The 10,126-nt window shown below is 51.3% G+C and overlaps 1 protein-coding gene across 3 annotated transcripts in view; it reads right to left on the bottom strand.

Annotated features, from left to right (window-relative positions):
* Positions 1–3,707: 3,707 nt before the first annotated feature.
* LOC126580846 (carbonic anhydrase-related protein 10) overlaps positions 3,708–10,126 on the bottom strand; it is a 31,553-nt gene continuing 25,134 nt past the window's right edge. For all 3 annotated transcript variants that reach the window (XM_050244136.1, XM_050244154.1, XM_050244146.1), the window contains exons 4-9: positions 9,702–9,838; positions 6,986–7,177; positions 5,046–5,208; positions 4,768–4,922; positions 4,473–4,613; positions 3,708–3,975 (exon numbers count right to left, since the gene is read on the bottom strand). In XM_050244136.1, the coding sequence (XP_050100093.1) occupies positions 3,847–3,975; positions 4,473–4,613; positions 4,768–4,922; positions 5,046–5,208; positions 6,986–7,177; positions 9,702–9,838 (917 nt within the window). In that variant the 3' untranslated portion in view covers positions 3,708–3,846. The remainder of the gene's footprint in view (positions 3,976–4,472; positions 4,614–4,767; positions 4,923–5,045; positions 5,209–6,985; positions 7,178–9,701; positions 9,839–10,126) is intronic.

The raw sequence follows: 10,126 nt of genomic DNA, 5'->3' as shown, positions 1-10,126 counted from the left end.
TCGCCGTGTTGCCGTGTCTCGTACTCCCTGTTGCACTTGCCCTCCTGCGCCCGGGCCCCTGGCGGTGGCCTTAGGCAACCTTTCAACCCCCAGTAGTGCACCCTACTCGCAAAAAAGGCGAAGCGAAGAAGGGTGCCGGTGCAGTAAGCAGTTTGTTAGGAAGTTGTCTTATTTACCGTCGATTGCAATTGCTTTTTTGTAATGAGCTGCCCTCGGCAAGCTTCCTCTTTCCCTCTCCCTCCACACTCACAGAAGATGGCTCTCATCTCACAGTCCTCCCGCCACTGTTTTGGCTTGAGAAGGGAGCAAAGTTTTACCACCATCACCGCTCCGCTGCCATCAACATCATGGTGGTGCTGCTGCTGGTGCTGTTGCTCGACGAAAAACGCTACACACTGGCCGTGTGTCTGGTGGCGGTGCGCACGGACGCCGCACGGTGGCGAAAACAGTGTGCCGTGTTACCGTGTGCTTTTCTTCATGATTAACTTAAGCGGTTGCGCTGCCACCGCCGGTGCCGAGAAGACGATACCGGGGGCGCGCACGTGTTTGTAAAAGTTTCCCGTTCGGTTTTATGGCAGCTCCAGCTTAGCCGGAAAAGAAGAGCGAGAGAGAGCGAGAGAGGGCAATTCAGAACAGTATGCGTGTTCCTGTCTGTCCTGTGACCGACTAACGGTGGAGCTCTAGCGACTCGAAGAGAGACGCGTCACGAAGCTAGGAAAAAAAAACATTTTACAAAACCGCATTTTTCGGGGCGTTTTCAGCCGTACTCCTGTACCTGCACAGGGTGGGCTCGCGTGGGTGTTGTCGATCAACCGCAGGTTCATCGCTTAATGTATCGTTGAGCTCTTTCTTCGCTGGGTATGGAGCAGTGCTTTTGTTTAATTTTCTATTATTATTACGAGCGGCGGAGGACATCCGTGAAACGTTGGACCTACCTGGAATGTTATGGTTACGTTCGAAAGGCCTACAAAAGACTTGAACGAGCGAACACCGACGAACCAACCAAAAAAGAAAAGGCATTTTATTTTATATAGATATATTGTTTGCTGTTTTAGGGTTTTATTTCGTTTACTGCATAAGGATTGTTAGAGTACTGTGTTACTCCCACCCGCGCTCCCCCCCCCCCCCCCACCCCCTGCACGGTCGTTAATTGTTGTGGCCTAGTTGTAGCCAATCGGCCGGTCGGTCTTCGTTTTGTCCGCATTTCACCACCGCAACACTGCACTGCTCACGGGGAATATAATTCCGCAGCGCACCCGCTCCTTCCCGCACTCCGTCATCTTCCGTCTCTGTCGCGCGTACCTGTGTTTTTTTTTGTGCTAATGTGTGTAGATTACTTCGCCTAGCGCTTCACTGATTAATGCAGTTTATGATAGGGTGTTAAAGCAGCAGCAGTAACAGCGGCGGCAGCAGCAGCAGCAGCAGCAGTAGCAACACCTCGTCCAGGCTATAAGTTTTCTGTTCTCCGTGTTTACCGCAACTTCCAACCGCCAGGCCCCTCGTTTCCCCCCCTCCCTTCCTTTTTTCCACGCCTCTTTCACCATAGTAGCTGCTAGCTGTTTTGTTTTTTAGAATAACCATTGTTTTGTTTGTTTTGTTTTGTTTTGTTATTTTGTTTCTTCATAACTTTATGTTGCCGCTTGGTTTCTTTTCCTTTATAATGCGATTCGATTACGAGTTTCGATTACAACTGCGAGTAAGGTGGGCCCGGGGTTTGCTTCCGGTGAATGGTAAAGGGTAAAGAGGATAGGCGTTAGTAGGTCGGTTGAGAGAGGGAGCGCGGGGAGTAGCGGGATAATTTTTCGCGTTTTTTGTTTTTTTATATAGCCAACCAGCCAGCACAACGGACAGACGGGCACACCGTTTCCTCCTGTCCTGTGTGGTGCCTGTTTTTTGTTTTTTTTTTCTCCAGCTCCCCTTAAACATAGCAACATATCGTCTCTTCGTTTTTTTCCCTGCTCTCTTTTGCTCTCTGACTGTTTTTCCTTTATTTTTCCCCGAAAACAACCCCCCTCACACAACGTAACAATGGTGGCAGCTCTCTGCGTGTCAGCGATAGTCTTTGATCCGATCTTTGATTGTATGGCGGGGTTGCCCTGGAAGCATCGTCTTTTTGGCAAAGATTCGCAACAGTGGAAGAAGAAGAAGAACCCGAACAAGAAGACTGCGAGAACCTACCGGAAACGGGGGGGAGGGGGTAGCATATGAAGTGTAGCGCCTCCAAAATGGGAACAAAATGAAGCTGTCGCGCCCCTCCATCCCGTGCTGTAAACTAATGTTGTGACGTTAGACGTTTGCGGAAGAACCACCGAATGAACGGTCGGCCATTGCTTCAGAAGACACTGTTTTTAAACATTCCAATCAGCCCTTATCCCTTTTTTTCCCACACCCACTAAGCGCCACCCTCTCTCTCTCTCTCTCATGTAGCACATTCTAATCAGCATAATTTGTGTTTGTTTGTTTTTTTTGTGTTGTTGTGTTGTGTGTACCGATGTATCATCCGTTAAGCTACTGCTAGCGCCTGCGAGCGGAACATATACATACATATTTATATATACCCTTTATATATACTGAGTTGCGCTTCGTTACACCTTCGGCCCCACTGCCTAGCCGCTATTTACACGCTTCAATCGCCGTTGAGGTGGATCTGCTGCTGACCTGCCTGCTTCTTGACTTTCCTTCGTCTTCCGGGTGCCCGTAAATGAATTGACAGTTCCTAAATACGAACTCTCCCCCCCCCCCCCCTTTTTCCATTCCCTTCCAGCATGAAGCAAGAAAAATGAAACAAAACGAAATATGATGATGATGATGATAATCGGAGCGCGGAGTGTCCGAGACCCGCACTGTCAGCAAAAGGAGAGTGGAGGTCGAGAGTGGAGAACGTGACATGCCCCCCCCCCCCCCCCCACCCGCCCCCTGCGCTCCACCACCACCAACACCGATCTGATAATTAATTATTGTCCACATACACGGCAAAAGGTGGTTTTTCACATTCAGTTCCCTTTTCCAGGCGATCAACCCTGCGGCCGATTGCAGCCACACTCCTTCCCGCTCCTCTCTCTCTCTCTCTCTCGCTCTCTCGCTCCAGCTGTCGGCTGCGATGATGATCCTTTTTTGGCATTTCCGGTGGTGCACCCGTCACGCCGCGCGTCATAAGAACTGTGTATGTACTTCCTGGGAACTGGGGTTTCACGGGGTCAATTGTTTGAGTCGCCCGTCGCGGTCGCCAAAGCGCGCATCGCCGGGAAGACCGGATTGGAAGCATCGGATTAGCCCAACCCCTTCTCTCTCTTTCTTCCTCTTTGCACCTCTTTCTCTCCACAGCTAAGGACTAAGACGTTGCGGTTTCGAGCGGTTTTTTTTTCTCCTAATAATTTGCTAGATTATTCGCTAAACATGTTTTTTTTTCTTTTTTTACTTTTGGACTGCGAGTGGAAGTGAAGAGTAGCGGGTAGGGGATATTGGGTGGTAAAATGGAGAGGAGAAGGGTGTGTGAGTTTTTTTTTTTGGGGGGGAGGATTAGGCATTTCATTGCATATGCATAATAGGCAAGTGGATTAGTGTTCAACCCTTCCATTATTATTTTCTTTCTCTCTCTCTCTCTCTCTCTCTCTCTCTCACCGCGTTGAGTCTGTTGCATCCTGGATTATATCTGTACCTTACCCTCCCCCCCCCCCCCCCCTATCATTCCCCACCTTGAAGTGAAGCTCAGCGCAGCCTTAGCTCAATGCTACTCACGGAGCTGTGAGGCTGGCCGGGGGGTTCGCGACCCGCGGCCGTATCCGGTCGCAGCAGCAGCAAATCTCGCCCGCCTGGTCCCGGTGCCAGGTGGTTCGGCTGGTGCCACTATGGTAGCGAGTGGAACACGCTGTCGATGTCCGGCAGTCCTCTCTCGCGGCCCCGCGCCGAAATTTCGGACGTCCACCGGTTCGCCTTGTAGTACATGTCCTTGTACATGGTTGGACAGCTCTGTGCCTGTGTGCCGAGAGAAGAAATTGGGAAATAGAAGAACCCGCCAAATCGGGTGTCAAAGTGCCGCATGAAAGCGTTGTTTTCTTTTTCAAAACATAAAAACGTTTATTGTGGGAAAACGGATAATCATTTATTCTCTTAAGTGGTGGCCAATCGTTAGCTACACTTAGTTAGTTAGTTTTTAATATTTTGATTGATTGTTTTCACAAGTCTCGGTTTGAAATTGATTAATTGTTGCTTCTAATGATCATTAGTAATCTTTTTGGCCAATAACGCCTGCAATTTGATGTCTGCTAGCATTTTCACTGGTTGCTTACTCTCCCATGAATATCGCAACTTTTAAGATTTTTAAAAACAACCCTTTGAACAATGTTTTCCACCGCTAACCTTCAACAAAAAATTTGATGCAAATCGGCCGCCAAGTTTTTGAGATATAGCTTTCGAATGAAAACAACGGTTTCATATGCACCGCACCTGGTATGTACCAGTCGGCGACTTACCTTGCTGGCGCCCGTGTTAGCGAAGTCAATGTTCGTCCGCACGGTCCGATGGTGTAAGGCCTGGAGTGGGCGAGCATTATTACCGAGCGGTGCCTTCGGAGTCTGCTCGGATCCCTGCATCAGCTTCCGCAGCGCGTAAAGCTGCACAGAGAGAGAGAGAGAGAGAGAGAAAGATAGAAGGAAAAAAAGGGAAAGAAAGTAGAAAAGGAGATGCAGAAGGTTTTATTTTTCTTTCAAAACACACAAAAAAAATGCGTCACATTTGATGAGTAGTGCGGTAAAGGGATGACGCTACCTCCTGCTTGGTGATGTAGATCGGCTTGTTGAGGATGATCCAGACCGTGCTCTCCCAGCAGCCCGGGTGCGTGGTCGAACCCTCGTACGTCATGTACTGCTCGGTGTTTGGCAGCAGCGATCGCAGCGAAATGTGCCGGATCGGCGTCGAAGATCCTGTATCACGAGGGGTAGAGAGGGAGGGGCGCGGGGGAAAAAAGAGAGAGAAAGTCGTAGATCCTGGGGCCCCGGGCAAACGGGATGTCGCTTCGCTAAGGGTCGCCCTCTCGAGTTGCTTACCTTTGTAGAGGACCTTGTTGAAGGCGCTGGTAATGATGCGGAGCTCCGGATTGGGCGTATCGCCGATCTGCAGCATCAGCGAGATGCCGACGATACCCTGGGCCTTGTGCTGCGCCTCGGACATGTTGTGGTACAGCTCCTTGTTGAATCCGTACAGTTGGATCTATTTTTCGGGTGCAGTGTATGAAAGAGAGAACGAGAGGTGGTGAACCAGCCAGCCAGAAAACCCAGCCAGAGTTCCGTCCAGCGAGTGCTCGAGGTTTGAAAGCAGCAATAGAAAAACTCTCCCCCTCCCCCGTGCGCGATCTTCAGCTCCCGATAATAACAAGTGCGCTAGCGCTACTGCAGGTACAGAAACCCGGACACAACGACCACGGCCACGACCACGACGATGACGGCGACAGCTCGTCCACCGTTCCGATAGAAAGCCACCGATAAGCAGGGGAAGTAATAATCGTTAAAGCGGACCCGTCCTTCTGTCGCGCACAAGCAAAAGAAGAAAAAAAAAATGGCACAGAAAACGATCGATCGCGGACCCGGGGGCGACAGTTATGACGACGCGAATGATGACGCGGGCCCCCGGGCACCTTTCACCCCTGGCCGAAACGCCAAATTACACCATTATTAGCGCACTTTGCACTAGGAATGGAGAGAGCGGGAAGAGAGGCCAGAGGCGATGCATGCCATTACACTCCAGCGTCAGCCAGCGCCGAAGACGTCGTTTACCATCCGTTGTCCTGGGGCTGCCCGTGGTCACGACCAGAGCCCCCCCCTCCGCTCCCGTTGTTGTTCTGAGTGGGAAGCGAACGCGTTTAGGTTCTGGGTGTGCTGTAGAGGGGGGGGGGGGGGGGGAAGGTTGAAACAGTTTCCCTTAATAGGGACATCAGGTTGAATTTATGGTGCTAGTGGCAGTAGTAGTAGGTACCGCGAGCAGCGAGCAGCGAGCAGCGAATCTCTTCCCCTCTTCTGTGTGCGCGAGCGAGTTCAAGTGGTGCCAGCCGCTAATGTGACGTACGTCCGCGTTGTGAGGATAATGGAAGCGAGGAAGCGATGAAGAAGAGGGGTTTAAGAAGGGGGGGGGGGGGGGGTGAACCAAGATGTTGCTGGAGCGATAAGAAATTCCTTTTTCTTGCGCCCGTTCTTTCGGCTGGCGTTTGTTGCTTTTGCCGAGACCGTTAACTGGATGACTGTTCCATTAGAGAGAGAGACAGGGAAAGAGAGAGAGACAGGAAGAGAGAGACAGAGAGCGTAGAAACCTATTTACATAACAAGCTTAGCTTAGCGCTGCATTGCTGTCAGCGTTCGCATCGTCCTCGACGCCAAACTACCTGGCACTACCTTTCGGGATGGTCCCTCGTCCCCCATTCAACCGGAAGGGGATGAAACGCCGATGAAGAGGACAAGGGGTTGGTGGGCATTTCTTCTTTTTCTTTTTCATTCTTTCTAAATCTTTTCGAGAAGGACTCGGGCTAGGGTAATGGGCTGCAGGCAAGTGCAGCAACGCGGCAGCAGCAGCAGCAGCAGCAACCTGCTCAACCCGCTGTTTCTAAACAAATCTAAACATGCCAATATCATCCGCAAGGTCTCTAGTGTATTAATCGAGGGTTTTCTATCACCAAACGTTTGTTTGTTGTTGGTCGCCTAGGACGTTCTTTGTCTTCAACCCGTTCCTGGCCATCGTGAAAGTCCTTTTACCACTGATAAACATTTTAATTTAACTCAGCGTAGTCACCAAAAGCTTTGTGCATCATTCTTTACAGAATACAGGTAGCTCACAGAGAAAAATGCATAACTCAAAAACTAATCATTATTGTGAGGTAAAACATGTCATGGCTATCCATCACCGTACTGACAATCTACCAAAAATACGAGAATTTAAATAAATCGCCTACACGATCATATCGAGTACCGTAATCCCCTTCATTGATCGCACCGCTTACCTCACCGGGGAAGCTGTAGCCGTGTATCTGGTGCTCCGAGCCCTGGTTGTTGTCCGTGCCGTAGTGGAAGTAAATCTCCTCGAACTGGTAGCGGTAGGCGAGCGGGCCGCTCGAGATGTTCACGTGCTGCTTGGTGTCCTTCTCCACCCGGAAGACGAGCGATTGTCCCGTGTTGTGCAGTGTACCCGATATCTAAGGAACCAGAGGAAGAGGAGAAAAAAACAAACAGAAGGGTTAGTGACCACCAGGGTGGGTCAAAGGGTGAGTGATTACTGTTCAATTACTGGCAGCACAGGCCACAGAAGAATGCCAACAAGCAAACAGCCCCGGTGGGGGGAATTAAGAACAAACGGTGCACATGGTGCGATGATTCAACCTCATTTCAACCACGCGCTCTGGGTGGACGAGTTTTTTTCCTTTTTTTTTTTGTTTGCTGCTACTCTCCGCTAGCACCTCCTTAACAAGACGTGGGCGCTCCCATCAGCTAAAAGTTGTTTTTTTTTTTCTTTTCTTTTTGCTTCCCCTCATCCCCGGACGGAAAACGGGACAACAAGAGAAAACAAACTCCCTGGCACCTTGGAACGGGTGTGGAGGGGCCCCGAGTGGGGGCGCTTTTTATGGGAGGGTGCTTTTATCCGAATGAGTGCTCATTTTGCAGGTTGTTATGAATTTCATTTCATTGCCGGGATTTTATTATCATTGAATGCTGTTTTCATTCACCGGCATTTAACCCCGCTGCTCCTGCAACCATCGCCCCTCGCGAAACGACCCCTTTTTTGCTTGCGGCTGCTTGGCTTCTTCGTTCCGGGTGCGCTCCCGCTGTCATCACCTTCCTGCCCGGCTCGGTGTGTGCCCGGAGTGCCGCTCGTCGCGTGTGTCGACTCCAACGCTAAAGAGGGTGAAGGGGAGGGGGGTTTGATGGCTAACGATGCATAACATGAAGCGACAATGCGACGCAACGGAGACTGAAAGCGAGCACCGCGGGCGCGGGTGGCAAAAGAAAATCTCGCTTTCGTCCTTGATGTGCGCGGGCTTGGGTGGGTTGGGTGGGCTGGGTTGTGTTGGGTGTGTAAGAGGTTATCACGAAATGGAAAGTATGCTCATTGACGAAGTACCATTTCTCTTCGCGGGGCCCGCCCGCTGAAGGAGGAAAAGGATTCGGATCGGGCAGATCTGGCGAACTGGCGGCACCCCCACGTTCACCACATGGTCACCCGCCCCTTTTTGGGGTGGCTTGAATAGACGGAGAGAGAGAGAGGGAGAGAAGAAAAAAACGTGCACACACGAAACGCTCCACAACAGAAGCAGAAGCAAATGGAACATGGAAAACAGAGCAAGAAGAGAAGACAAGAAAGGGGGGACAAAAAACGACTCCGGAAGCGGTAGTCGTCAGCTGGTGAGCTGGTGCTGAATGCTGGTGAGCTGGTGTGCACGCAAAACGCGGCGTTGGGGGAACAGCAACAGCAATTTCCAGCCGAGAGCGCCACCGAACTGAAGCGAAATCTTCATCTGCTTTACATGTCACGCCAGCCAACGCCAGCCACACAAAAGTCTGCACACGCGCTCCTTCCGGGCAAATTCCTTCGCAGTTTCCCACCACCCTCCTGACACCCTCCTGAGAGCTGGCGGTGGGTGGTGGAGAGCGAAAATGAAATAAAGTAAGCACGAAGCTCGCAGAAACACATAATCCAATTTACTGCCGAAACTCGTCCCCTCGCCGTCGTTGGCCTGTCGCTAGCGTTCGATGGAGCGAGCTCGAGGGGTCGTTGAGCACACAAACACACAAACACACAAACACACACACAGCACGCAGATTGAAGCGATTGGTTGCGTGCGTACGGTGGTTCATCCCGCTGGGCTGCAATCTGCTTACAATCTTGGAAACGGTTTGGTAATTCGAGCCGAGGTTTTACACGCGTCGAGCACGTCGAACCGGCTGTCACCTCCAAACCACCAACCCCCGATAAGAGGGGGTTGAGTTGGCCCCCCCTGGCAGGCACCTTGTCGTACGATTGTCATCGGTTTTGCGCGGGGGGGGGGGGATGGAGATTCAATTTTTCGAACGACCCCGTCGCGAACTCCATCCCTCGGTTTTTTGGGTGGGAATGGTTGAAGGGAACGAACGTGAGTGAAGAAAGAAAAAAAAGGAGGGTGACGTGCGCAGGATAGGAAGCAGAAGCAGAGGAAGCCACGGTCGTAAATCTTTCACTGGAGCCACTCCGGGATCCTGTGCAGATTGGGCCCGGAGGGGTGGCAAGCGATCCTTTCTCACCAGGTGCTGATGAATCGGCGCATTAGCCTCCTTTTATCCGCTCTTTGCCTGGTTTTTTTTTCTCGGTTGTCGCTCGGTTGTGGAGGAGGACATTAGCCGCCGTTACGCGTTGTCATCTTCGCAGCCAGCCAGCCAGCGAGCCAGCGAGCCAGCAAAAGGATGTGTTTGCTTTGGCCATTCATGCGCCCCACCGGTATCGGTTTCAATAGGGCAGCCTTTTTCCTTTGCTTCCTGTGTGGCTGTCCCCGCGATAGAACTCCCCCATTAATGGACCCCAATGGCCGCTCGGCCGGCTTCAACAGGTGCTGACAGGCACACCCGTGGCCCCCCCGGGAGGGTGACAATAGGGGTGATGATGTCGTTGTTGTTGTTGCTCGGTGTCCTCTCATGCTCCCGAACCCACCGCCCGCCCCGTACCCGGATATCCTGATTCAATGCACTCACCTTGTGCTTGTCGATGTGGAGCGAGCGCAGGTAGGGATCGAACAGTAGCTTCTCCGGTTCCACGTTGATCGGTGACTGGCGCCGGCCCTTGTTGCACATGTTCCACTGCGGGTTGATCAGTCCCCAGAAGGCGGGACCTGAAATGGGAGAGTGTGCGGGAGAGAAAGGGATGCAAAGAATGAATGGAAGATGAGAAAGAAAACCTGCACATCTTTTTCAATTTTTGTTCGATTTTTTTTGGGTAAACGCGAAAAATGTCGTGAATTTCATACGCTTTTCGGATCAGTTTAGATTGTGTCGGTATGTTACTTTTTGGGTGAATTATGGTCACGAGAACCCGTAGAAGAAAGCATCGCTCGCTGCCGCGCAGGGTGCTTTGTGGCCTTTTTGGTTCATTTTTAGGGAGAAGCGTTTGCTCAAGCTGA

The sequence above is a fragment of the Anopheles aquasalis genome, chromosome X (assembly GCF_943734665.1).
Source record: "Anopheles aquasalis chromosome X, idAnoAquaMG_Q_19, whole genome shotgun sequence".
Classification (NCBI taxonomy): domain Eukaryota; kingdom Metazoa; phylum Arthropoda; class Insecta; order Diptera; family Culicidae; genus Anopheles; species Anopheles aquasalis.
Note: the sequence above shows the minus strand (reverse complement) of the source record. Positions and strands in the feature narration are given on the sequence as shown.